Source organism: Colletotrichum spaethianum (assembly GCF_022836535.1).
Source record: "Colletotrichum spaethianum MAFF 239500 DNA, contig48, whole genome shotgun sequence".
Taxonomy (NCBI): domain Eukaryota; kingdom Fungi; phylum Ascomycota; class Sordariomycetes; order Glomerellales; family Glomerellaceae; genus Colletotrichum; species Colletotrichum spaethianum.
Window position 1 is genome coordinate 233,706 of NW_026054818.1, and position 26,734 is coordinate 260,439.

Below are 26,734 nucleotides of genomic sequence, written 5' to 3' on the forward strand. Positions count from 1 at the left end.
TTGTGCGTTTGAATCCTTAAACAATACCACAATTCTTAGACGGACAGAAAGCAATTTTGTGTGAAAACCGACAGCAAAACTCCTGCCACAATATCTGCTGAAGCTCGAATGAATCTTTAGATTCAACGCTCTTTTAACATAGCTTATTCATTCGATGGCTCATCATGTCTTTGGTTCGGCCTGCAGAGTTCAAGATAGTCGAAACTAAAAGCACCACGAGAGATACTCCTGGCTTCTGTTTCGTGAGTGAAACCATCGTCAAGGCCAAACCATAAACCAAAATCCAGTTCTGGCGCTAGGGGACCCGAACTACTCCTCAGATGCAAGAAATAAAATAAACAGAATAAAAAATAAAAAATAAGACGAGCATGGAACGAGAAGGAATGTTGGGGTAACTTTGACGGTATGATGGCTAGATGAAAGACGAGAATGAGGCCCAACGGGTCACGTCATACTGAAACTAGATGGCCCTTAGTAACATACATAGTCTTAACAACTTGTATAGTTAGACAGGGTATGGTCTTTCGCTAAGAGCACATTGAATGGGCATAAGTCAATGTCTGCGAATGAGGAAAAGTTCTGAACATTCTTGCACCCACATAGAGTGTCATTCGGATATCAAATCAGTCAAACTCATTTTCCTTCCCAAAGGATATTTCTGATAAAGGAAGTTCAACGCTATTCAATTAAGGAGCTATCATTATCATTCAATACAAAGTGGTTCATAATGCTTCCGTAATCACAGGCGTGACCTGATGGTCACACGCCTGAGAGGTGGGTCAGCTGACATTACGCCTCCTGAAACTTTGTGTAATGGCTCTGCGGTAACGGTAGCCTTGATCCGCCGCCCAAAGTACTCAATTTCAACGCAAGTACCCTCATTCACGGTGCTGGGCAGATATGTATAAGCAATGGGCTTGTTGATAGTGTATCCAAAGGCGGCATTTGTGACGTAGCCGACTGCTTTCCCGTCCAAGAACACGGGTTCCTTACCTAAGACGACCGAGCGGCCGTCATTGACGGTGAGGCGCCGCAGTTTCCTAGATGTCCTCTCTTTCGAAAGTCTTTTGATAGAATCATGACCGATGTAGCCCTGCTTCTCCGGATCGATGGCGAACTCAAGGCCGGCCTCGAACGGGTTGTGCTCAGTGGTGATGTCGGCACCGTAAGTCCGGAATCCTGTCTCCAACCGAAGAGCGCTGAACGCGCTTCGACCAGCTGCGATGATCCCATGGGGCTTGCCGGCCTGCCAAATAATATCCCAGAGGCGCAGGCTGTTCTCGGCACTTGTGTAGATCTCCCATCCTGATTCGCCGACAAATGACAGACTTATAACAGTGACAGGAATGCCGGAGATGATGGCCGACTTGACGTGGGAATGAGGCATGTCTTTGAGGTTGTCCGAGCTGATGCCAGCGATAACGTCGGCAGCGCGAGGACCCCAGAGCCCAATACCACCAGTACCGCCCGTGGTCTCGCGCACCTGGACAAATCTTGCCGGAGATGCTTTCACTTGACGACGCGCTTCCCGAGACAAGTAAGCAAGGTCGACAGGGCCATTGACGGCTAGTTGGAACAGATCGTCACGGAGCCTGGCGACAAAGATATCGCTGAGAATGCTTCCCTGCTCATTCAGGAGGAGAGTAAAGGTGACGGTTCCAGGCTTCTTGGCAACGTTACTCGTGGTCAAACGTTGCAGTAGATCAACTGCTCCTGGTCCAGAAACCTCCAGACGGCGAATTGGCGTGAGGTCGTACATGGCCGCGGCGGTCCGTGTCTTCCACGCTTCCGCGGCAGCAATTGGCGAGTAGTACCTAGCAGACCATGTGTCGCGTTCTTTGGGCTTCCATTTCTCCGGCAACTGGCTCAAGAGGTTCACATTGGCCTCAAACCATTGCGGGCGCTCCCAACCACCAGCCTCGAGGAAGTAAGCACCAAGTTCTTTTTGGCGAGCGTGAAAAGGACTGACACGGAGGTTGCGAGGTGACTCGCGTGGCTGTAAGGGATGCAGAATGTCGTAGACCTCGACAAAGTTCTGGGTTGAGACCTCTTTGACGTACTCAGGCGCGAGCTGGACCTGCTCGAAGCGCGAGATGTCACACTCGGAAAGATCAACCTCAGACGTTCCGGTAGTGAGGAGTTGTGCAACTGCGCGTGCGACGCCCGCAGAGTGTGTCACCCAAACGGCTTCGGCAACGAAGAAACCCTCCAGGTTGGGTGCCATACCGACGAGGGGCCCGCCGTCCGGGGTAAAAGACATGATGCCGTTGAAGCCATACTCGATCTGGCTCTCTCCAAGCGCAGGAAGAAGCTTTTTAGTAAGCTCCCACGCCGGCGCAAAATCATCAGGAGTGAAATCAAGGCGAGATGGCATGTTATGCTCATCAACTTGCTTGGGCGTCTCGCCCAACGAAGCGGCAACCACTGGCATAGGGCGGTGGCCGTAATAGCCAATGCCGTACTGTTCACCGTGTTCACGATAGTAAAGGTCCCGGTCCTGATGACGGAGGATCGGGAGCTGCGCGCCGTTCGTGGGCAGGTTCTTCCCCTTCTGCGCTGGCACCGGTGTTGTCTTTGCATATTGATGTCCGACGGGGAGAAGTGGAATGGGCAGGTCAACCATGGCGCCCACCTCTACACCCCATAAGCCGGCACATGAGAGGACGAGATCGGCGGGGATGATGCCGTTCCTCGTCTGTACTCCCGTGACACGGCCTTCGCTCCGCTCGATACCGGTGACCAGGGTGTGTTCAAGATAACGGACGCCGGCTTTGCGGGTGCGTTCGATAAGCATCTGGACGGCACGGGCGGCCAATGCCAGACCGTCAGTTGGGATGTGCAGCCCGCCAAGCACCACATCGGTGCTCAGAAGGGGGTAGATCTTCTTGCACTCCTCGGCGGTCAGAAGATGCGCATCGATGCCCCAGGAAGAGGCGTATCCGTGTTTGCGCTTGAGCTCCTCGAGTCTCTCGGGTGTTTCTGCTACCTCGAGGCCGCCGACCTGGTTGAAGCATTCTATAGACAATAGTTTTTGGACAGTGTACTTCGCAAATGAGCTGAGCGTTTTGGAGCCGGTTGTCTGAAATACGAGGCCGGGGGCGTGAGACGTTGAGCCGCCCGGCATGCTCAGCGGCCCCTGTTCGAGCACGGTGATGTTGGACCACCCCCGCGAGACCAGCTCGTCAGCGATGTTGGTGCCGACTATGCCGGCCCCGATGATGACAACGCGCTGCGAGGGATCCATAACTGAGAGACCCGTTCAAAATGCACTAGTTTATGGTGCCAAATAAACGGGATTTGCTAATGAGTTACGAGTATGAAGGACCGTCTGTTGATGCCATCTCGAAGTTGCTGTGTACAGTTGCAGAACGACTTATAAGTCACCGTGGCCGTCTCCATTATCCCGATGCAGCCTAGCATCGTCGCCCTGTGGAGAACGCGGAAACAGGGGAATAAACTTGCTATTGATAGCAGCAGCCGGATAGGGCCCGGTATCTCCAAGCTCGCGGTCACATGATCGGTTTCTTGACGCCGATGCCGCCCGCGTTGCCGGACGCGCGTGGCCAAACCCGTCACCTCCAACACCAACACAACATCAAGGCTTATCGTCACATAGTCTTCACTTACGCCTGATTCGGCCACGACGTGATCACCTTTGCAACCAGAGATAGCAAACGCCGTGCACACGGCTCGAATGCTTAGGTTTCCTGGCCATTTTGTTTCACAACCCGAGGGGTTTGGCGAGCGAAGCCGGGCGGGCGAGGCCCTCCGCTCCGAGCTCGGTCGCTTGTCCGCTACCCTGCCGCACATCTTCGAGGTGTTGGGTCTTATCAATGTCATCGCGATCTGCCTGACGCCCTACATGATCATCACAATGGAGATAACGTCAACGGATCCGGACGGAGTGCTTGACGTTTCTTCCTGCCATTGGGCATCAAGTAGATCCTCGTCGACGGATATTGGACAGCAATCATTTGTGCCCATCCGCCCTTCTTTCTTCTCGCGATAAACACTGTATGTAGCAAAGCACGTTGATGCACTTATCTCTGAGATTGAGTTTGCATAAAGAACAGTGGCCCGTGTCATGACATGGGATCAACTTTGGCATGACGGATCAACGGCTCAGTGTGTCTTCGCTTAGGCTCGTTTGGCTTAGGGTGGTGCTACTGCGACACACTGCTGCCCGAATCGCAGCAGCTCATAGCTTGTTTGACTTTGCTGAAAGACCTGCGATGTGCAGGTTAATGACGGTCCACACCGACGGGCCCAAGCACGACACAACCAAACAGTAAACCTACATAGCGGCATCCCAACACGGGGATGTGCTAGGCACCGCGGTTTGCAGCGTAGGACCCCGGACATCGGAAACGACTGTGAGCCCCTTAGCCGTGACTCAACAGCAGCGCTTATCATTGATGACCGTTGTCAGACTGGTATTGGAGGAGCCTCCATGCACTTGGCATCCCTGATGGTGTGTTGGCATGTAAACCAAACTCCAACGTGCATGGGCAGCATGGCGCTTCGAGCTGAGACCCAGCATCTTCGACTCCATAGCCTTTCTCGAGTCATACCCCTTGCAAGTCATGAATAGTTTAAGGAAAGGAAACGGCTATCGTTATCGCCGCCGAGGATACAGTATAGAAGTGGTTTTCCAAACCTTTGGAGATGCGATTGAGAGATTGGGGTTCGAAACAAAAACTGGTGGTGTGTCTGCACCACTCACACTGCATCCTGCATCTAGGTGTGACTAGCAGTGACAGTGCTCTTGGAATGTGCAGCGGAGCAGAACCCCATGCGAGGACGGTTTCTTTTGCAAATGCACCCGCACGGAAACAGTAAGGCTCGGAATTCTACCACTGAGTCAAAACGGTCTGGCTCAGGACCCTGGATTTTGGCATGCATGGCAGAGGTAAACTGCGGTGGTTCGACGACTTGAAGGGGTGGCCACTGAGGGGACGCCCAAGGAGATGAACCCCCCTTTACCCCTCCGACCGATTGCCGCAGACCCTTTGATTGCCACGATGCGAGCACGCTCTTCTGAGACCGGATCCTTGGACCATGTGCCAACTTGAACTAAACCGCCGAGTCTAGAACACTTCGATCGGACCTATCACTCCGAAGCCAATGCTAACAGGGCTCCGACCCCAGCTGCCCCAACAGTCACCACCCGTTGCCCGTCTTCACCAGAATCGTCTAAGACGGCAGCTTGATCCCTGCTCTTCCCCGCATGATCCACCGCATTTGGGGAATCACCAGGAGCGCCGCTCCGAGTGCGTGAGCCGCCTTGCGTTGTTGTGCATGGATGTGGGTTTACAGTGAGGTAAGGATGAAGAATCATGTTACCTAATATCAATCCTGTCGCGGCCTCTTGCTTGGCGCAACGATGTCGCCGTAACAGCTTGAAGTCATGCTGTGGCTAATATCGGCCATTGGGTAGCCTCTGACCGAAGCATCATGAGCCACGACCGGAAAGCGACCTGTGCATCAGTGTTTCTCACCGCAGCGCTCTCCTGTTCTGGTGATGCAATTATAGTAGGGCTCCCCCGTCACTCTGTCCCGACTGCGTTATGATGCTTGGCCCCGCATTCGAGACATACCAGCATTGTTCACACGCAAGTCCATGCTTGTCATCAAGCCATCTTAGAAACGGAGATTAATTAGGGCATGAAAGAGTGGTCATTGCTAGAGTTGATTAAACATGATATTGTTAAAGTTCTCACCTTCCCACCATGCGTTGCCTGGTTCTGACTGCGGGTAGCTCATATCCCCGATGCCTACCAGCTGCGATGGATCCGCATACAACCAAGGCGTCGTGTTAAATGTCAGACTATCAATTTGTTCGACAGTCGGCGGGTCGAACACAGCCCCCCTCGATGACGATGGTGCTGCTGTTGTTGTGGTTGTGGTCGTGGTTGTCGAGTTGCCCTGCCCCGATGATATCGGCGGCCTCTTGTATGACGACGTCGGCGCCTCTTGGCCTCCGTCTGCGATGTTGATCGTGATCTCCGGTGAGGTGGCGACGATGATCTCAAGAGTCGAGCTATCACTCGTGTCCACAGGCGGCACTGCGGGCGTGAGGGATGCGTCCAGAAGACCAGCGCTGGGGATCTCCTGCGAGTCTGCCGTGGAGTTGAACTGCAGGATCTCCCACATCAGCGGGACGCTGAGGTAGATCTTGGACGGCATCCAGTCTTCGACGTCCATGTTTTCGCTCCCTGCGGCGATACGCGTCATCCTGTCTAGGTTCCGATCCTGAATAGCGTCAGTCAACAAGTCTTCACAAGAACATGGCAATGGTGTTCACTCACCAGCGCACCGCAGGCTGCAGAACATGGTATGAAGCTTTTTAGAAACCGCCTGCACTTGGCAAAATCGGTGTTGGATTTGTGCTTCAGTCTCGCCGCCGCGGCGCAGCAGTAGTAGAGATGCACAGTAGCCGCAATCGCTGCAACGTGTCCAAAGAACGGGTCCACCAGCGGCACCTGTTTGTCCACGACCATGTCTATCATCCGAACGATCCAGGTCGCGTGGAGGAGTGCCTGCTCCGATGACCTCCTCCAGAATGTGTTTGGAATACCCAAATTTGGGTTGTGTTGGGCTCCAACAATGTAGAGGAAGGGATGGTTTAAGACGGTTGGTATCGCATGGTACGTGAACTGCTCTTTCAGCCATGGCGCCCAATAGTCCCGGTTCATCTTCAGCTCTTCCATCTTCCGTTCGTAAAACTTGACCGAGTCGTAGCGGTGGCACATGGGGATCCTGTTCTCCGTCTCCATGAAGTCCGAGAGCACCTTGGCGTATGTGGAGTCGTGCCGCCAGGGTTCCTTCAGAATGTTGTGTGCGCAATCGGAGACGTACTTTCTGACCTGGCTCCAAACCCATCCCAAGCAGACGCTCGTGTTCCAGATTCCCGGTTCGCTTGGTGTTGACGTGCCAAGCTCGTCCCTCGGTAGTGGTGGTGCCTTGGAGGGTTCCTGCTCCATCTGATTTCCGCTTGCTGGTAGCGTGGGCCGTCTCACGTCGTTTGGGAGGCTCAAAAGCCCATCTTGCCGGCCGTAGGATTGCTCCAGCACTTGCAGACTCCAGAATAACCTCTTTTTGCGGTCAGTTGTTGGGTCATCGGCGGCGTAGACTGACTCCATGTCTAGCATAGCGGACCGACAAAGTTGGAGAGAAAGGCCAAGATGAAATTGGCCGAGGTGAACGTTGCCATCTACATGGTCAGCTTCGAGACTATGTCCCGGTCCTGCAGCCGATACTCACCTATAAATGATGCGTAAGACAAAAGACACAAGCTCTCGATAGTCGTGATGTCCACCGTGCCGTTCGCAATACGGAGCATGATCAAAGTTTTCGCATTGCTGCTGTAGAGTTGCATGTGGTCTCGCTTGTCAGAAAATCGCGACGTCAGCGCCAGGATGCTGCTGGCGAGTTCCTCCGGAAGGGAGTTATAGTCGCCAACTTCATCCCTTTCAAAGCACCAAATCGGCTGCCGATGACAATACTTAAAGTAGAGGTTGATGCCTGTGGCCATATCATCCGGATCAAACACGACGGATGAGTTGTTGCTGTTGTCGGTCGGATAGTTCGGCCTATTGTTGCGGGACGGCGGCGTTACTGAGTATGACTTTTCCGACGCATCGGTGATTTCTTCGTACGGGGCCTGCTGTTGCGTTTGTCCTTGAAGAGCGTGGTGGTTCGGTCTAAGAACCCGGTCAGATGGTCTGAACGTAGCATGTTCGTGTGCGGTGCCGTATTACAAGCCCCCTCCACTGAGGAGGAGATCCAGTTTCTCTTCCAAAGTTTGCAGTCTCTCATCCTATCGGTGGTAAGGCGTCTGCCATCAGTAGTTTGAGGCGTAGGTGGTGGACCTACCGATCTCCCGCTTTGCGATGGCCTCACGACGGGATAAGAACATGACTGCGAGAGCCGGACGCAGCTGGAGCACGCCGGCTTCTCGCCTGGACAACGGGTCTTTTTCCTCCTACAGCATCGGTCAGCATGCATCCAGAAGAAACATAAGCCTCTCGGGATGAGCGCAGACCTGCAAGTGAGACAGGCATGATGTGAACGTCTTCTCCCCCTCAAGCTGGCTGAAGTGATGGACCCCTCCTCTGGCGGCATGTCATTGACGGATCTCAAGGCCGGGGAGACAAAAAACTCACTGAGAAAAGCCCAGAAAGAGTGCGCGCCTCCGCTAAATACTTTCTATTCATAAGTAACAAACACCCCTTGCCACGAACCCCGCACCATACGGGCTAATCCGATAAGTGAGGGGACCCCGTCACCATGCATCCCCCTCTTCCCAGACTAGCCCACCCTAGGCAAGGCTACCTTTCGATAAGGGACAGCGGAGCACCAACAACGGGAATCGGAAGAGATAAGAGTATTTAAGACTATAACCGGGATCACGTGGGTTATCACTCAGATCTCGGTAAGCCAACCTTGCAAGATCGACAGCTCATCACGATTCAACATCATCTTCCCGCCAACAAGTTCAATGTCAATCGTCAGCCACCATCAGCGCATGCAGTTTGTCGGAAACCGATTGCAACCTAACGGATTTGCAACTGCCCCTTGGTTTCGGGCCCTGCCTAATCTTCCGCGCCGCTTGGGTACAGAGAACTTGGAATTGATCATGTCGATGTATATGCACCACCAAGATGCCGAACTGCCGAACCGCCCGAAGTCTCGGAATTGTGCGCATACGCAACTCAGGGTCCCCTTCACGTTACCGATGCCCTCTAGTCGCTCGTTGATAGTTCCAATACTGAAAGCGTTCCGTTGCACTTTGACCAGTCACCGGTACTCGCTTAACGAGCTATTATAACTCAGGTAATGCGCATGCTGTTACCCACTTGCCATGAATCATCGTGCAGCCTACCTTGTGTACACACGGTGCGGAGTGGAACGGCGTCCTCTTATAAACCTTGGATTAACAAGAAACTCCACTCCTATGTAAGTGCGCCGTTGGTCTATACTCTTGCAGCCACGTAAACCAGTCGCTCGAAAGACTACAACTTTGACACCGGATCCACAAGATCGCTCAGCTCGGAGTTGGGATACTCGGGATTCTGCAAGTGATCTGGGCGTTCGCGATCCCAAGCCCACCTCGTCTTCAGCTCAGGAGACAGCGAGTCTTCTAGCATCTGAATGACATACTTGCCAAGCACGGGGAAGAACTTGAACCCGTGGAAGGAGCCGCAAGTTGCGATATATAGGCCTTTGGCAGCCGAGTGCGGTGAGATGATGAAGTCTGAACTGGTTGTGAAGGCATCCCTTTGTAACGTCAGCAGAGTGGCTCGGGACACAAACGCGGCGACATCACCTACCAGCAGATGCGGTGCTTGGTCATCTTCCAGTCCGCACTCTTACTTCCGTACCAAAGATTCCTCTGCTCGGCGATGTCTTCTTTCAGCCGCCGAGAGACCTTCCACTGGCTGTAGTCTTTAGCCGGTGGAGGCGCAGAAACGTGGCGGCCAGGCAGAATTTCCTTGGTGTTGGAGAAGATCTTGGCTCCCCACCACTTTAGCTCCCTATCCTTCGTCGGCGGGATGCTGCCAATGAAGGGCTTGCCTGGTGCATCGTGAGTGGTTCGTCTCAGCACGACATTTGCGGAGACCAGGAAAACGCACCATGTCCTGTATAACCCTGAAACCCAACGGGCATGTTTGCATACTTTTTGCACTCTTCTTCGTCAAGCTCTGCCATCCCCGTAGTGATGCCCGCTGCCAGAATACGATCGCCAGCACGGAGGTTGGACAGACCGCTCTTTGCTGCGCTCAACTCCAACAGCTTAGGAGTGTACGCCCCCGTGGAAAGAATGGTGTGGTCAGCCGTTAATGTCTCACCTGTTGTCGTCTTGATGCCCGTGCAGTTCCCACGCTGATCAAACTCGAGAGATGCAGTTTCCGCGGTCACGTACTTGACACCTAACCTCAGGGCTTCACGGGTGACGGCGCGCAAACAATCTCCAGCAGCCGCCCAACCACTCGCGCGGTTGATGAGCACCTCCTTGGCCCCGGAATAATCAGCATCTTCAAAGAGACCGCTGTAAAGCTTGCGGGCCTCTGAAACTGGCAAGGCAATGATGTCGTCCTTGCGGCCGAGTCTCTTGTGGTGGTCAATGACATTCTGCGCGTAGTCGCTGCGGCAGATCCAGTAGACTCCCGTCTGGTGAAAATAAGGCTTCCAGAGCGGGTCACTTTTGAATATGTCTTGGGCTTCCAGGGCTAGTTGGCAATATGTGAAATCGTCGTAGTCGGCGCGGACCACCTTGTTCCAGTCCCATGAGGCGGCCACGCGCTCGTCGGCGTCGAAGGCATCCTTGTCGACAAGGGTCACGGATGCATCGGGGTACTTCTTGATAAGGTGATAGGCGGTAGACACACCAAACACACCAGCGCCGACAATAAGATAGGAGGGTTTGTTTTGGGCCATCTTATTGAAAAAGTAGAATGACATGGATCGGCGGAGAGGGCGGGAAACTGTTCAAAAGGGGGTTCTTGCAGCAAGGCAAGTGAGATCACAAGACGGTCGGGCCTCTTCAGGACGGTACGGAGAGACGGGGCCCAATATATTAGATTATACAGCGAACGTCTTGTATCGTCTCTTTACACGATGCCAGACGACGGTTTACTTATCGGTAACCCGTGTGGTGGCCCCCGCCTCCAAGAGCTGATGGGGTCCCGATATCGGCAGAGTTCCCGGATGCCGATCACGTGATAACGCTGGTCATCCGGGTGCCCAGCCTGTCCTTCATCCCAAGACTCGGTAATCACCAGATCATGATGGCTGTGGGCTGGAATAGAAATGCTTTCATGCAGGTTTATCTCGAGTTACAGGCTGATCATGGGAGCTGGTTGACCTGTTGTGTTGGTTTGCGATGGATCGCCCCCTACCGAGAGACACTCATCAGGGATCCCCCGGGTGTATGATGATAAGGCCCTGGGCGCGCCTCAGGTAAGGCATTGATCCTTACCCTAATGTTCTCAACTTAGCAGCCATTACCATAAACATCAGATACGGACAACACCATCATGGTAGATACGAAGGACCCTTGGTGTGTATGCGTATTTGTGTGTGTGACATGGTCGTTGACTCGTCGGCAGCTGCACCCCCGTTACAAGGGGCACAGAGTGTTCGGCGGACTTGAGAAATCGCCGGCTTGTTACAAACGTATTCAGTTGTGTTGTCTTATGGCTGGTGAGGGAGACCGGTCTACAACTCATGGACGGAGTCACGATGCCAAGGCGCTATGAGCTGTGCAGCGTGCAGCGAATGGGACGAACACAGTGCTTTAGCATTGCCAATGAGACCCTATATATTCAGATATTACGTCGCTAGCATATTAGATGAGGGACGGGCTGAAAACAACGTGTTCTGTCAAGTGCCAATGGAGCAAGAAAACCGCCTGGGCGTCCATGATGCGGGGCCTAGGGGCGCCCAATGAAGAATGCTCAGTGAAAAGTTGCCAGATTCGGTAAGGATAGTCGTCAGCGGCAGATGTGTGGTAGAAGCTCGCCCCACAGGCCGGGGGAGCTTTTGAGAACAATGAATGGTTGAAGCAGTGATAAGCATGGATGGGACAACTTAAGGTGCGTGTGTCAGTGGGCAGGATCTTCAGAGATGGATAGCCGGACCACGCCCTAAGCATGAAGTCTAGACTCCCGGGGGTGGGCTCTGCATCAGCAGCGCATCATGGACGAAACTTGCCTCCACTACCCTCAAAGACCCCATCATAGCGCGGCTCGGTCCGTATTTCCCACACCATGGCGTTTGGCAAACTAATCGGCCCCGCGAGCCCTGCTGCCGGTCATGTGATCGGTACCGCGACCGCATCGATAGCCAGCTGATGGCTTTGGGCGTCCGGAATTGTCAGAGGCATTCGGTGTGCGACATCGAGCACCGGCCGGCCCAAACACTGGGTTTCCAGACCAAGAGATCTGGGAGGGTGAAGCCCGGACTTGATGAGCCGGCCCAAACACTGGGGTTCCAGACTAAGAGATACGGGAGGGTGAAGAGCGGACTTGATGGGCCGCCCTGGTTTATCATGACTATATAGAAGGACCACCGTCTCTGAGCATAAGGTTCTAGATAACACAAATCAGACCACACTCATCAGATCATCACTACCGAGCTCTAGCTCCAATTTCAATTCTCTCGTCTCCCATCAGCGAGTCCTCTTACACCAGCTTTGCCAGACTAGTAGCAATGTCACTGTTCAAGAATTACTTTGGCTTCGGCGGCTCCACGCCCACCCAGGAGGAAAAGGCCCCCGTCAGAGCTCTCCCTGCATCCTGGTACACATCTCAGGAGATGTACGAGCTTGAGCGCCGTGCCATCTTCTCCAGGAAATGGCTCCTCACAACCCACAAGGCCAGAATCCCCAACCCAGGCGATTGGGTCCGCTATGACGTTGCCGGCTACCAGTTCATCATCGTCCAGGACAGAAAAGGAAACATCAATGCTATGCACAACATCTGCCGCCACCGTGCCTTTCCGGTTGTCACCAAAGAAGAGGGCAACAGCTACACTTTCTCCTGCAAATACCATGGATGGTCCTACGGCCTCAGCGGCAACCTCGCCAAGGCCCCTGGATACCAGGATCTCGCCGGCTTCGACAAGTCCCAGAACAACCTCTTCCCCATTCACGTCCACATCGATCGCAATGGCTTCATCTGGGTCAACCTCGATGCCGGGGAGAAGCCCGAGATCGCCTGGAATGATGACTTCCTGGGCATCGACGAGCAGGAGAGGTTTCAGCACTACAACTTTGAAGACTACGTTTTCGACCACCACTGGGAAATGGAGGGTGAGTGGAACTGGAAGATCCTAGCCGACAACTACAACGAGTGCTACCACTGCCCTACTGCACACCCGGACATCCCCTCCATCGCCGACCTCAACTCCTACTACGTCAACACTCAGAACGCGTACATTCAGCACTTTGGCCAGCCCACAGAGGAGCAGATTGCCAAGGGATTCCGTGTTGCCGCCACCTACTTCTGGCCCAATGCCTCCATGAACGTTTCGTAAGCGTCTCATCCGTTGCTCGTGTCACTTGATGACCGCTAACACTCACAAGACCACACTTCTTCTTCATCCAACGATTCGTTCCCAACGGACCTGGTAAGTCGGAGATGCGCTACGAAGTCTACCGCAACAAGAACTCGAGCGATGCCGACTTCAACGTCATCAGCGACATGTACAAGCGCATCATGTCCGAGGACAAGTATCTCTGCGCCAACGCCCAGAAGAACATCAACGCCGGCATCTTTGTTAACGGTGAGCTGCATCCGGAGATGGAGAAGGGTCCCCTGTTCTTCCAGAAGACGGTGCGCGAGATCATCACCGAACACTGGAAGAAGGAGCAGCAGGCGGGTGCCGAGATTTGGCCGGCCCAGCAGCAGGTGCCCAAGACTGCCGCGGTGAGCCAGAATGATGCACAGCTTTGCTCGGCGATAGAGTGCTGTAGCAGGAGTAAGGGCAGGATGGACGACAGGAAGATGTGCCTTGATGAGGCGATTGCTTTCTGATGATGTGGTGTTGAGCGGGGCATGATTCATGAAGCGATTAGATTATCTTATATTTGGCGTTCGTAGCAGCTCTTGATATCGCAGGGTAATTGGGACAAATTGAAACTTTCAACAGCACCTGTCAATCATGGCCTGTGGTAAAATGATTAGCGATAAGTGATGCAGTCAATTTCACCTAGATAACTTGAAGAAGTTTCATTCTTCGTCACACAGGCAAGTATTGGGTTGCTTTCCTGTTGCTCAAACCTATCAGTAGGAGTGGCTGGCTGGTCTAGGGTTGAGAAAGGGGTTCCCGTCACAGTGCATGCGTTGTACATAACTTTTACGCATCATAAGTAGGGGAACTAATAAGAAAGTGGGGTTGAACGAGTCGAGCGGACAGAAACAATGCTTATGGCTAGTTGGTTACACCCTTGTGAAACTCATATGTGGACCAGCTCATTCGTTCAAATCCTTAAGAGGGGTAGGAGGAATGAAGCATCTTGGTAAACAGTATTTTGTAAGCAGTCTACCCAAGAAGCTTTTCTAAAATAAAACGATGTTGCTTCTGGTTCTTGTGGTAAAGAGCTAAAACAACTCATACTTTTAGCCCGGTTAATGTAGCGATTCATATTCAAAGCTTGCAAGCTGGCCTCGTCCCGCTTCAGCCTAAGTACGGGAGGAAACCACAAATCTACAGTCTATGACAATCCTATGTGGTACTTACTCGTTAGATTCAAGGACCAAGGTTCAGCATAATCGTGTCCAATATATGCAGTTGCGCAAGTGATGGCGTGCTGATGAGTATTTCAGGCACTTTCCCGCACACGCCATACCGCAGTCATCAATGATCTGGAAGCTCCGCGACAGCGCAGTACTTTACGCGAAGTCTGAAAGGCGTAAGGACTAGCGTTAGTGTTTGGTTATTGCGGTATACTTGTGTTGTATACCAGAAGTGACGCATCGAGAGACGGACTAAATGGGCGGCATCAGTCGCTCAACTCACCAGGCTGCACTAAGTGTCGCTTTAATATGCTCCAGTCCGATGTTGCAGAGGCGTGCTTGGTGTACTCCGGGAATAGAGCGTATCTATTTCCAACCTTGCCGGTCGATGCTCCAAAGCCATACTAGGCACTAATTAATTGAACCAGAGGCTGAGAGCAAGTCACAGCGACGCAGGCATGGGCCGCGCGGGTCATTCAGGAAAGCCTATAGAGATTGATTGTGGTTATCTTTCAGTGAATTTTGACTGGTATTGAACGGTATGAGGTTTGTATGCGGTCACCCTAGATCCGAAGCTCCTTAGCAGTATTGAATTCTCATATTGCGGCGACATCGGCAGGGGCTTCGGCAGTTTGAGTGGGTTTGACTGTTCGGGGCCGTTCGCCTGAGAATCTTGGGTTTCGGCTGTCTTGTGGCTGGTTCATAGTGGCAAGATTGTGGCTGACGCCCTGAAACACACACATTCAATGACATAATCAGCCGCACATCCTTGTAGGTAGTGGACTTGTTTGCAACGTCCGTGCAACTTCGCGTAAACCAACGCGACGACGCCAAACCACCGTATCGAAATGCCGTCAGGTCCAGCCGCAGCAGCCCCCCCCGAAGATGAGGGTTCTGCTGGAGGCCTCGGAAGAAGCTGAGCTATTTGCACATGGGATCACTCTCGTTCGTTGAATGTGTATGCCGTGAGTACATCTATCACGGCTACAGCGTGAATTGTAACAGCATAATGGCATCCGCCGTGTACCTCGCCGATGCTGCTCCGGACCACGGGTTCCATCTCGTTGACCGGCGCCGGACATGCCTCATGTTTTTCTAGTGCTATCAGTAAGTTAGATGTATTGATTAAGCCGAAACAGTGGCAAATGACCTCGATGAGGCGGAAACACGTCGCGGAAACACGTCCCGGAAACCAGGGATTGTAGATACCTACCTGGTAATTCTACTACCGCTCATCACCAACAGAATCTTCATCAACTAAACACGCGGGCTTGTATCTATCTTATGTATCCGTCTGTGGTTTTCTTTAATTATGGCTCACTGATGCTCTCATGGTCGTTTTTGTGCCTTCCATCTTTATCAGGCGTGCATATTACTATTGCTGTTCTTTCTGTGCTTTTCCTCGTCCTTGTCGTCCTTCTTCGTTCATGTTCCTTCTAGTTCACCGTATCGTTCCAAACGAAAGAACAGGATCCCACTCGGATTATTCGGTAATCGTTCCCATCTTTTCATTTGTCCACACGGCTGCCTGCCTACCTGAGTGTGCCTGCCTCCCGGGCCGTCCCTTCCTCAACCGCATCTTCAGTCTCCACATTTCGCACCTTCCTCACCCTTTCCCGCACCTCACCTTCCCTTTCCCATCTTCCCCTATTCGACTTGCAATTTGGGCTTGTTTTTCTCTTCTTCTTCTCCCCCACATCATCTTTCCATCCTCTACGCACAGATAACCGCCCTTTGTGATCGTTTACCACACCAGCAAAACCACTACGAGGTACGCAGCTCAACATTCCCTCGCAGCCATGGATGCGTCGCTGGATTCCCCGGCGGCCATTCATGGCGCGCTGTACAACCACCTGGTTTTGCCCGCGAAGCTCCCCCAGCAACGAGATACCGATGAGCAAACCAACCTCATCGAGAAAACCCTCTTCAAACGGATGGCCGCCGCTACCCGAATCATGTCTCTCCTTCCTGACAACGCCAAAACGTACCGCGGCGCCTGGGAATCCGTTCAACAGACGCTCGTCGCGTGCGAGGACCTGTATCAAGGTGGCCGGATCGACAAGGCTACCCTGGCCCGTGAGCTCGAGCTCCTCGGCCCATCAGGCTGCATCATCCTCCACATCGAGACCCAGAATGCCGGTCTTATCATCCGCAGGGCTCCAGAGTCAGTTTCTCAATCTTCCGTGCCAAACTAACTCAACTGACCAGTCGAGTAAAACAGTCCCGTCTTCAAGGACAGTGTCGTATTCGAGGCGTTCGAAGCCTCCGCCAAGAATGAGAACGTCCTTGCCGCAAAGAACGCCCTGGTTTGGGACTTCCCTGGCATTGCCGTCGCTGTCCCCTACACCACTTTTACCGATGAGGATTTTCGGCTGAACCTTGCCAATTTCATCGAACAGGCGTCCTTGGAAACCGTCAAGGACTTCGCCGCCCACGCTTTCAAAGCTGGCGCTACTGTCTTCGAGTATCGCAACACTGGCAATCCTTCCATCATTACCTCCCTTTTGATGGCCATTCTCGAAGAGAACGGCCGGAGAATCGCTCCCCAACTGCTCAGAAAACGCGTGCGTGATGACGTCTGCTGGGACCATGCCAAGAAGCCCTGGCGTAGACTGTCGATTTACCTCGTCCTTCGTGTCGCCATACAACGGTATCTTGTCTTCGCATTGGGTCAGGAGCAAGGCCGCTTGGAGTACAAGTTCTTCGTCACCGTCATCCTGGCCGCTTTCCTCAATGACAGCCCCGCCCACCACATTGGCGTGGAACGAACTCACTTCCTCAAGAAGAAGATTTGTCGCCGACTGATCAAACTCGACCTAGACAAAAGCCACTGCCAAGACAAGGAGGCCGTTTCGCGGTACAATTATCTGTTCGGTTGTCTCGGCCCCAAGTTCAACGAGTCCATTGATAGATGCTCAGCCGCTCTCCAGCACGAGCTGGCCAAGGACAAACTCTCGCTGGCTAAACAAATCCCCGTGCTCCCGAGAAGGGCACCTGCGCAGGATCTTCACCTCAGTTTGAAGCTTAGTCATGGCCATATCAAAAACATACTCCAGAAGTTCAGAGCCCCTACTAGTAAGCGCTACCGAGAGCTCCCCAACGAGGGCCCAGTCGAGGCTGCCAAAGACCACCTCAGCCAATATGCCAAAAATTACCACAAGTTGATCGATAAGGAGATGGAGCTGGTTGCGTCGGCGGCAGGAAGCTGCTCAACGATCTCGCGCCAGATTTTCGATTATGTCCATGCGGCTATGCCGATGTACGAGAACAACCCGGAACAAAAGAGTTTGATGCTTTTAACCGTCATGGAGCTTTGGCAAAAGATGGATTCAATCGCTTGCGATTTGTTTCCTCTGCTGAAGGAGTTTCACCCAGTTTTTCATCCCCAGATGCTTGACGTCCTACTCTTACCTCAATTCTCAGACATGGCACGTCTTAGCTCCCTCCAGACTATCTTATCTGCCCGCGTTTCAAGGGCCGCCTCCGATCACCGCAACATCTTCGAGGATCCATCACCCAGCTGCTTTGCCGAACGATACTATAGTGAATCGACTGATGCCTCAGCCCTCCAGGCGCTTCACGAAGAAATCATCGAGCTGGCAAACGATATGCGCGACCGCAAGGAGACGGAGTGGAAGAAAAAGAGTCGCGAATACGATGATCTGATCAGTCGGATCGACACGAGTGCCTGCGCATACATCGCTGATGGGTATAGCCTCCATGCACGAGAACAACACGACCCCGACTGTACTCGCTGTTCAATGATGTGGACTGCACAGCACATGCGCATCTCCATTTTCGAGGAGCCCTTGCCTCTGGATTCGACTGCCGCGAAATCTGTCATCTTCGAGCTAGCGTGCCCCACGGAATTCGCGATTTATCGAGACACGACCTGGTGGATGCTCCGATACTTGGCTACTCACTTTAACGACCAAGGGATCCAGCCGCGGTGTCTGTTGAGAGACTACTTGCAGCTGAAGCCTTTCTTCTGCCAGAGTCAACGGAAAGTCGGTCTAGCTTCTACTACCAAGCCTTGTGAGTTATTCTTTGTTGCCCTTGTGCCCCCAGTCCTCCATTCTATACTATCGAGGGCCACTTTCTTTGCCTGCATAAACGACCCAGATAACGAGATACTGACATTTCTGCTAGTTCAAACCACTCATTACACCTCTGTGCCCTTCCCGGTTGAGTGGGATGGAGGACGACAGGGAGTTTGCAGACCAAACGCGTTGAAACTCGGTTATTTCGATGAACGCACCTCGACATGGACAGGGCGCACCAGGTTCCGACCCTCCTTCGCTCACCACACCGCGATGTTATTGCCGAACAACTCGCCCTGGAATAAACTTTTGGGAACAAGATCTTATGCCCTTGACGGACCGGGGCCTTCGTCATACGAGATTGTGGCGAGTCAGTCGAGTTGCCCTGCCGGAATCAACAGCCACGAATATCTCGCTATGCAAACCCTCATGACGGGGAAGGCTCAACGCTGGATCGTGCTGCTTACTGAACTTGGCTCGACAAACTTGAATTTCTCGAGCGAAGCCACAATGCTTCTCGTGTCACATCTGGTGCTTCAAAGCGGACCGGAGGATGAGAAGGGGGATGTTCTACGCATGATGCACAGGGTTTTCCGGGATCAAAACTTTTGCGACCGAATCATCGAGCAATTGTGCGCAAGGTTGGAAAGCCTCCAAGCGAACTGGCGAGAAACATATCTGATGGACGTTGTCATTACTCTTCTTCTGCGGACCCACGCGCTCACGGCTACGAACCCAGATATCTCATTGAGGGTTTTTGGCGCAATTGTTCGAGCTCGCGAAATCTGCGTTCGGTGGGTGGAGATGCTCCGAGCAGAGACCTTCAAGGCGAGCGACAATGAAACCGCCCGGAGATGTCAGCAGTATGCCCTCTGGGCAGCAATTCTCTGCAAGCGCACGTACATTATCCACACTAGTCAATTCACCGTTCTGGATGATACTGCACTTCAGATTTACATTGAGTCATGCATCACTGTTCAGGACAATCTGGTGGTTGATGTTGGCGCACTTCCTCAGGTCCTTCGCCATGCGGTCGTCTCTGACATGAAGCTTTCGTACCGGTTGTCATCCCTGGCCCGAAACTCCATTATCCGTTCTTCCGGTGTTTTCCGGAAGGCAATCATGACTGTATGGCCTGAAGCAGATGGTCGTCCACGGCAGATTTCATCCCTTCGCACAGAGCAAACAGAGTGGATTACGTGCGAGATACACGGACATGATGGATGGGATGCGCGCATACAGGTGGTACAGTACAACACTTGTACTGGCCTACTTCTCGTCGATAACCGTCCTCTTGGAGTAAGTTACTGTCAAAAGACTGACTACTAAGGAAGTGTAACTAATGGAACCAAAGAGACTACCCAAGTTGCCCGAGCACACTACTATCCTCACGGAACTCTTCGGAGAGCAAGCTCTGCTCACGCGGCCTTCTGATATGCCGGGCATGGACTACAGTATGCAATTCAACAACACGAAGACTGCTGAAGATTTGGTGCTGACTGAAACACGTAGCTTTGACAGTGAAGCACCGGGGCTACCGCATCGATGTCGGTTACGATTCTCGTTCCATTGTTATTCGTGCGACCAAGGGCCAGCAATGGCTGCAGCTAATCCAGAGGGACGTGTTCCGCAGCAAGAACTCTTACGATCTCCCTGGTCCCCTTATCGACGACTGCTTTCACTGGTTGGACCTTCGCAGCGGCAAGGTGTTCATTTCGTCTGCGGCCGATATCTGGAACATCAGTCATCGCAACTGGACCCTCCACGTCCATTTGAGAACCTGCTCTCGTCCCGGTCATTCTGGTAATGACAGAATTGTCGACACGTACAGCCCTTTGTTCAACCGCGTCGCGAGAATATTCAACGGTTTCGAGATGCGACGACACTTGCTCGTGTTCCAACCGGCAGCGAAGCACCTCCAGGTGGAGATCAGACGATTGCAACTCATGTTTTTCGTCAATGCACGTCAACTTCTTGAATCGCCCCAGTTGGGATCCGAAATCGACTTGGATCAAGATGCCGGGACATGGTACGGTCTTGAGAGCAAGTTGGTTTTCAGAAATCCCCGTGACCCGCAGCAGAGAAGCATTCTGGTCCCTCTTGGACCCGTTGAGGCAAGACGAGAGCGAGATACCATGCTTGTGCGTGTACTTCCTAGCGGCGAACACGGAAAATTCTCCATCAACAAACACTTGGGACGCATCGAGTCCGCCCCGGAGCCGCTGCTTCTCTACATGAAGGCTCAACTGCATGCATATACATCGTCGATATTCCCGGATCCGCTGACAGGACGAACCGGCACCGAGGAGGCATTGCAGTGGCTCGACTCCGGAATATGTCAGCCCTGGTCGCACCTGCGTACCGGTCCTGTGGCAATTCTTTTCAAGATCGCCCAGCTCACTCCACGGCATGTATACTACCCCATGAACCTGAAAGTCATGAAGACAGATCTTTGGGATGAGAGCTTGACCGAAAGTGTGCAGCATGAGAGGTTCTGGCCCCTTATCGAGCAGATCGTCTCCATATCGGCCGAGCTGCAAACTTTCGCGCTCCTTGACGGGGATCACGGCTTGTTGTCGCTCGCTAGCGACAGGCACCTTCACGATCGAGCCAGGGTCCGCCGACAGCTATGGGAGCGCCCTTTTGACAATACCACGGAACTCCCAAAGGCTATTGACCTTGTCTACTCGCCTCGAGACTGCATGAAACCGCTGAACGCCCGGCATTGTCAAGTTCTCGAGGTTGTTCATCTTCTAAGGACTTGGCCAGAGAAACTGGTAACGACGAGCAATTTGGCCCAACTGCTTTCCCAAAGCAACCTGATTGGGGGCTACACGGATGTTTTCGACAAAGTCTCACTCAACGACCGCCTCTGCCTTGAGATTGTATCGAGTTGGGGATCTCTGGTTCGGTCCTGTCGACAAGGACAAAGTCTCTTTGCCCTTATGTTTCTGCTGGCGCCTATTTCATATGGCGCGAAGGCTAACGTGGGTCTCATCAAGACACTGGTTGCGTTTGCAACAATTGAAGAATTGAAAACGATTGAACTGCCCCCCTGGCCACAGTATGACACTTTTCAGCCCAATCAAGTCCCCCAGCTCGACAAATTGACGCGCATGATCGAGCAATTTAAGACGCCTGCACCAAGAGACGATGGTGACAGCATCCAAAAGTTTGCCAGCGCCAAGCAGCTCCGGCGGATGAGGGAGCAGAAAGCAGCCTGGAATCAACGAGCTGATAAGGATTGCAAGTTTCTGGCCAACTTCTTGCTTTCACAATGGCCCTGTGTCGAGCCAGGCATTGTTGGGCTGTCCAAGTCCCTGTTGGTCGATATCGAAGGGGCTTTGAACATCGTCCGGCCCGAATGGAAACGCCTATACCAAAACATGGATCTTTCGGTACATCTTGATGCGGTTCAGGCCGTTCTGAACAGGCATCATCGTGACGTCGGGTACGAGGCTCCTTGCTTCATTCCATCCGAGGAAACCTTCCAAGAGCGCTTCCGTGGCGGGGAAGTACCGTCTTTGAGATCAGACCTGTTGAAGAAGAGCTTCCCAGCCGTCGAAAAAAGCATAGCGGCGCGATCCCAGCCCAGTATGGCGGTATCGGCCGCTGTCAAGACTGATCAGTCGTCGGCCTTGCCCCGACATCCTCCTCACATTCATCAACCAATCCAATTGCCATCTCCGAGCATTCGTAGTTCGGGCACGAATGTTCTTGCACCTAGCTGGATGTCGTCAAAAACAACGCTTATTCCCTCGAACGACGCTACCACTGAGCTAAAGCAGATTGTGTCGAACCTTGCAAATACCAAGTCACTGGTACGTCAGAAGTACGCAGACGACTTGCAGAAAAGCCTTGAAGCTTTTGTTGCCCGGAAGTCCCCGAGGGTTCTGCTGGCGACTCATCGCCGGCATTTATCTCCAGGGAGATTTCGTCCTCGCTGTTATCCATTCAGCGACGCATCCTAACCATCCAAGCGGCGCTCGAGCAACCAGATGAGCAGTTTTCAGCACAGCGTGTTCGTTGGCTCAAGGCAGGGCAGCTTTGGCCAGCGGTGACAACAGTAACTCTTCTGGAGCAGCTGCGATCGACAGCGGCACCGGCTTTGCTTGGCGACTTTGTTCAGGAGACATTGATAGACTTCGGACTCGCCATCACAAGGACACAGCGAGCTCTGCGTCTCAATCACGCCAACATGCGCGGCGATGCTGGGAGATATCTGGATGAGATGGCGAACAAGGGGCACTCCAACTGGAACCCATCCGAGCACCCAGACTGGTTGCTTCTCGAGATTGAAGCAAATCTGATGATTCGGCCCGATCAGGTTGACGTGGCGCTTGCTACCATCTCCCCCGCGTCCGGAACCAACTCCGTTCTCCAGATGAATATGGGACAAGGTCTGTAGCACTCGGGTTCAGTCGGACGAACAGCTGGCGTGATCTCTATTGCTAACTGGACACAGGCAAAACCTCTTGCATCATCCCCATGGTAGTTGCCTCGCTTGCGAATCGTCAGAGCCTAGTCCGAGTCGTCGTTCCCAAGGCTCTCTTGTTGCAGACTGCGCAGCTACTTCAAGCAAGACTCGGCAGCCTGCTCGATCGACAAGTTCGTCACATTCCATTTTCACGTCGCACGCCCACGGAGGAGAATGTCATTCGAGCGTACCACCGAGTGCATCTGATGATGATGAAGCAGGCTGGAGTCATGGTATGCCAGCCAGAGCATAACCTCTCATTTATGCTGAGCGGCTTACAACGTCTTCTCGACAACCGGACGTCTGAAGTGGGACCCATGATCAACGTTCAGTCCTGGCTGCGTACACGGTGCCGTGACATCTTGGACGAATCCGACTACACTTTGGCTGTCCGAACTCAGCTCATCTACCCTTCTGGTTCTCAGATGACTGTGGATGGACATCCTCATCGGTGGCAAATCGCACAAGACCTTTTGCGTCTAGTGGATCGCCATTGCTACAGCCTGGCACAAGCATTTCCCAACTCAATCGAAATGGTAAGACGTTCAAATAGCGGATTTCCCCTCTTGTTCTTCCTGCGATCAGATGTCGAGGAGGAACTTGTTCGACGTCTTACCACGGATGTGCTTCGAGGGCTCGGAGGGATTCTTCCCATGCAAAATCTTGACATCGCTGAACGTCTTGCAGTCAAGGACTTTCTTATCAGCGAGAAACCCCGTGAAGACACTCAGCTGCGTATTCGTAAGCTTTGCCCCGACCGGCCAAGCCTGAAGCAAACGATCTACCTGCTTCGAGGCGTGCTGGTGAATCGCATTCTAATGATGACGTTGAAGAAGAGATGGAATGTCCAGTACGGGTTGCATCCTCTCAGAGACCCTATAGCGGTACCTTATCACGCAAAAGGCGTGCCCAGTGAACAGTCGGAATGGGGACACCCAGACGTCGCAATCTTGTTCACCTGTCTGGCTTTCTACTATGATGGCGTTAGCATTGCTCAGCTCACCCAATCACTCGAGCATCTGCTCAAATCTGATGACCCCTCATCCGAGTACGACAAATGGACCCAGACAAGCGATGACTTTCCCGAGTCCCTCAGAGCCTGGAACTCGATCAACGTCGACGACAGTCTACAGCTTGCCGAGATATGGAGGGCTCTTCGATACAACGTTGTTGTCATTGACTATTTCATGAACAACTTCGTCTTCCCTCACCATGCCAAGCAGTTCAAGGTCAAGCTCCAGTCCAATGGATGGGACATTCCCCTGTTCTCCCTCAACGCAAACGACGAAAAAATGGGAACGAAGGAGCCTGGAAAAACTGATAGTGGCCCCAATTTGTCTGCGCTGACGACTGGTTTCAGTGGCACGAACGACAACCGAACCATGTTGCCCTTGACAATCAGACAGGAAGACCTTTCGGGTCTTTCACACACGAATGCTGAAGTCCTGACGTACCTTCTCCACGCTCGATCTCGTGAGTGCCAAAAGATAGTTGGGCCCCGCGGCACCAGAGCATCAGAATCAGATCTGTTGCAGGAGCTGAAGCGTCGCGATATCAAGATTCTTATCGACGCAGGCGCCCAGATTTTGGAGATGGATAACGAAACACTGGCAAAGCAGTGGTTGACAGTGGACCAAACAGCCCCTGCCGCCTTGTTCTTCGACAAAGGCAATAAGCCAATGATTATTCAACGGTCGGGCAGAACGACACCCCTATTAGGCTCGCCGTACGCGGACGAGCTCAGCAAATGCTTGGTGTACTTGGACGAGGTGAGACAGAAACACAGCGTCAATTTTGCAGGGTACTAACATGGAGACAGGCTCATACCAGAGGAACCGATCTCAAGTTTCCTCCATCTGCTCGAGGTGCTCTAACCCTCGGATTGGGCCAAAGCAAAGACCACACTGTTCAAGGTGTGTATCAGTTCCGCTGCCATGAGTACGTTGAAGATTCGAAGCTAACTGGATGATCACAGCCGCCATGCGATTGAGACAGCTTGGCACGACACAGTCCGTGACTTTCTTTGCCCCTCCCGAGGTATACCAAAGTATTCTCGACCTCAAAAAGAAGCCATTCGGGGCCATGGTCGACTCAAATGACGTGTAAGTGGCTTTCACGAAGGTCTGGGGAGACCAAAGCTGATCAGGGTACAGGATTTCTTGGCTTCTCGACAACACATGCGATGGAATCGAGCAGCTGCAACCTCTTTACTACTCTCAAGGCATCGACTTTTGCCGTCGGATGCAGGCTGCAGTTGACAACCCAGACTTCGTCAAGGACAAACACCAACGAGACAAGTTCATCGCCACTATCAAGCAAGACGAGCAACATAGCCTCCAGCAGCTCTATGAGCCGAAGCGCAAGACCAAAGCCACAGGCGATTTCCGAGCTGAATCGCACAACAAGATCAGATCTTTCGTCAAGGAGCTCAACGCCAGACGAAAAGCTTTCCAGGATACCGGCCGGGCGGTACATGCATCTGCCCTGCAGGAGGTTGAGCAGGAACGCGAGATAGCATTCGAAGTCGAAACTGTCCGCCAAGTCAAGAAGCCGTCCTGTTATACTGCGCTTTCGTTTCCTGGCCTACACCCAGAAATCAAATCCTTCGCCAAGACCGGCAGAATCCCCGCTGGCGCCCTCACGTTCATCTCGGTCATCAAATCGTTGTCCAGGACCGCCATAGGCAAGAAATTCAAAGTTTCGGACAGATCATCACAGAACAAGCTTTTCGTGTCTGCGGAGTTTGAGCGAACTGTCAAGTTGAACTTTGATTTAACAAGTGACAATTTCCTGGTAAGTTAAAAGGCATGTGGTCTTGCTCACCTAGGTACGTTTCTAACAGTCCTGTCACAGCGCAATGTGAACTGGATGCTTTGGAGTCCAGTCACCGAAGTCGCCTTGATAATCGTACCCGAAGAGGCCGAGGCTCTCCTGTCCATTGTGCAAGACCCTAACTTCACCCGCGCTACGCACTTGATCGTGTACTCGGCACCCGTCACCCGTAAGATGCTCCGTTTCAGCGATCTGAACTATTACAGCATCCCGACTCTTACCCCTGCATGGCGAGCCCCTGCCTGGCTGAAGATCGAATTGGGGCTCTATGCAGGTCGGTTGTACTTCGAGTGGTCCGAGTACGACCAACTCTGTGACTTCCTTGGTATCGATCAGTCATTGCCGTTGCAGGAATACTTGGAGGAGGGCTCCGAAAGCGACTCGGCCGACACCCAAAACAGCAGCGAGGTCAAGTCGGCTACCGTTGGTCTCACCGCTCGACCTCTTTCCTTCGTACAGGAGTGGCTCGCTGCCCGTCGTAGAGGCCAAGACTTTGCGTCTACGCCCATAGGGTTCATTGCGCAGGGAAAGCCTCTTCAGGAAAGTCACCCCTTCTTCCGCCAGGCCATGACGGTGAAACGGAACCTTTTGTTCGCCCCAGTTCACCACAAAGTGGATGATCAGATGAACGAAGATGACTATGCGGTTGTCGACTATGGTGTCGACGACATGGGTGCCAATGAGGAGGCTAACAGCGACGCTCATGAGGATGAAATCGGGTACAACGATTCCGAGTATGACGATTCGGACTCGGACACTTCTTCTGAAGAGTAGAGAATGGCACTCGGGTGAGAAGTCATGGTGGAATGGCTTAGGGGTGGAAAAATGGCATGGAAGTTGGCATTTTTGCTCTTAATCTTGTTCCGTTCTCAATGACCACAAGCCGATGTCGTGTGATGGAATTTTCTGTGGTAATAACGCTTTACTTGACCAGGACTGGTCATTTTTGTCAGATACCCATTCGCTCAGTTGCTCTAATAGTCAATCTCTTTTAAATCACGCTGACATGGTGTGCTACTCCCAATCTGATCGGGCGATGACGTGGGAAATAGGTCTTAACTGCCCGTGTGGACACCAAGTAAGAGATTAGTTCATCCTCTGAGGACGAGGGATTGCGCAGGTTCAGAGCGACGGGCGATGGATTC

General features: G+C 52.8%; 6 protein-coding genes across 6 annotated transcripts; 3 read left to right on the forward strand and 3 right to left on the reverse strand.

Moving 5' to 3' along the window:
- Window positions 1-739: 739 nt before the first annotated feature.
- On the reverse strand, window positions 740-3,244 carry ColSpa_11612 (dimethylglycine oxidase; the record flags this gene model as incomplete). The annotated part of the gene is made up of 1 exon (XM_049277824.1): window positions 740-3,244. The coding sequence occupies one exon, from the start codon at window positions 3,242-3,244 to the stop codon at window positions 740-742; it is 2,505 nt and encodes an 834-aa protein (XP_049133781.1).
- Window positions 3,245-5,682: 2,438 nt separating this feature from the next.
- Window positions 5,683-7,534, reverse strand: ColSpa_11613 (uncharacterized protein; the record flags this gene model as incomplete). Its single annotated transcript, XM_049277825.1, has 3 exons — window positions 5,683-6,252; window positions 6,309-7,132; window positions 7,264-7,534. The coding sequence occupies 3 exons, from the start codon at window positions 7,532-7,534 to the stop codon at window positions 5,683-5,685; spliced, it is 1,665 nt and encodes a 554-aa protein (XP_049133782.1).
- Window positions 7,535-9,014: 1,480 nt separating this feature from the next.
- On the reverse strand, window positions 9,015-10,440 carry ColSpa_11614 (L-pipecolate oxidase; the record flags this gene model as incomplete). The annotated part of the gene is made up of 3 exons (XM_049277826.1): window positions 9,015-9,279; window positions 9,333-9,576; window positions 9,636-10,440. The coding sequence occupies 3 exons, from the start codon at window positions 10,438-10,440 to the stop codon at window positions 9,015-9,017; spliced, it is 1,314 nt and encodes a 437-aa protein (XP_049133783.1).
- Window positions 10,441-12,213: 1,773 nt separating this feature from the next.
- On the forward strand, window positions 12,214-13,538 carry ColSpa_11615 (carnitine monooxygenase oxygenase subunit; the record flags this gene model as incomplete). The annotated part of the gene is made up of 2 exons (XM_049277827.1): window positions 12,214-13,034; window positions 13,088-13,538. The coding sequence occupies 2 exons, from the start codon at window positions 12,214-12,216 to the stop codon at window positions 13,536-13,538; spliced, it is 1,272 nt and encodes a 423-aa protein (XP_049133784.1).
- Window positions 13,539-16,039: 2,501 nt separating this feature from the next.
- Window positions 16,040-22,688, forward strand: ColSpa_11616 (uncharacterized protein; the record flags this gene model as incomplete). Its single annotated transcript, XM_049277828.1, has 6 exons — window positions 16,040-16,404; window positions 16,462-18,275; window positions 18,390-19,579; window positions 19,635-19,734; window positions 19,802-22,101; window positions 22,170-22,688. 6 exons carry the CDS (start codon window positions 16,040-16,042, stop codon window positions 22,686-22,688), a joined length of 6,288 nt encoding a protein of 2,095 aa, XP_049133785.1.
- A 602-nt stretch (window positions 22,689-23,290) lies between these two features.
- On the forward strand, window positions 23,291-26,363 carry ColSpa_11617 (uncharacterized protein; the record flags this gene model as incomplete). The annotated part of the gene is made up of 4 exons (XM_049277829.1): window positions 23,291-24,526; window positions 24,768-24,859; window positions 24,911-25,550; window positions 25,611-26,363. 4 exons carry the CDS (start codon window positions 23,291-23,293, stop codon window positions 26,361-26,363), a joined length of 2,721 nt encoding a protein of 906 aa, XP_049133786.1.
- Between the last annotated feature and the right edge of the window lie 371 nt (window positions 26,364-26,734).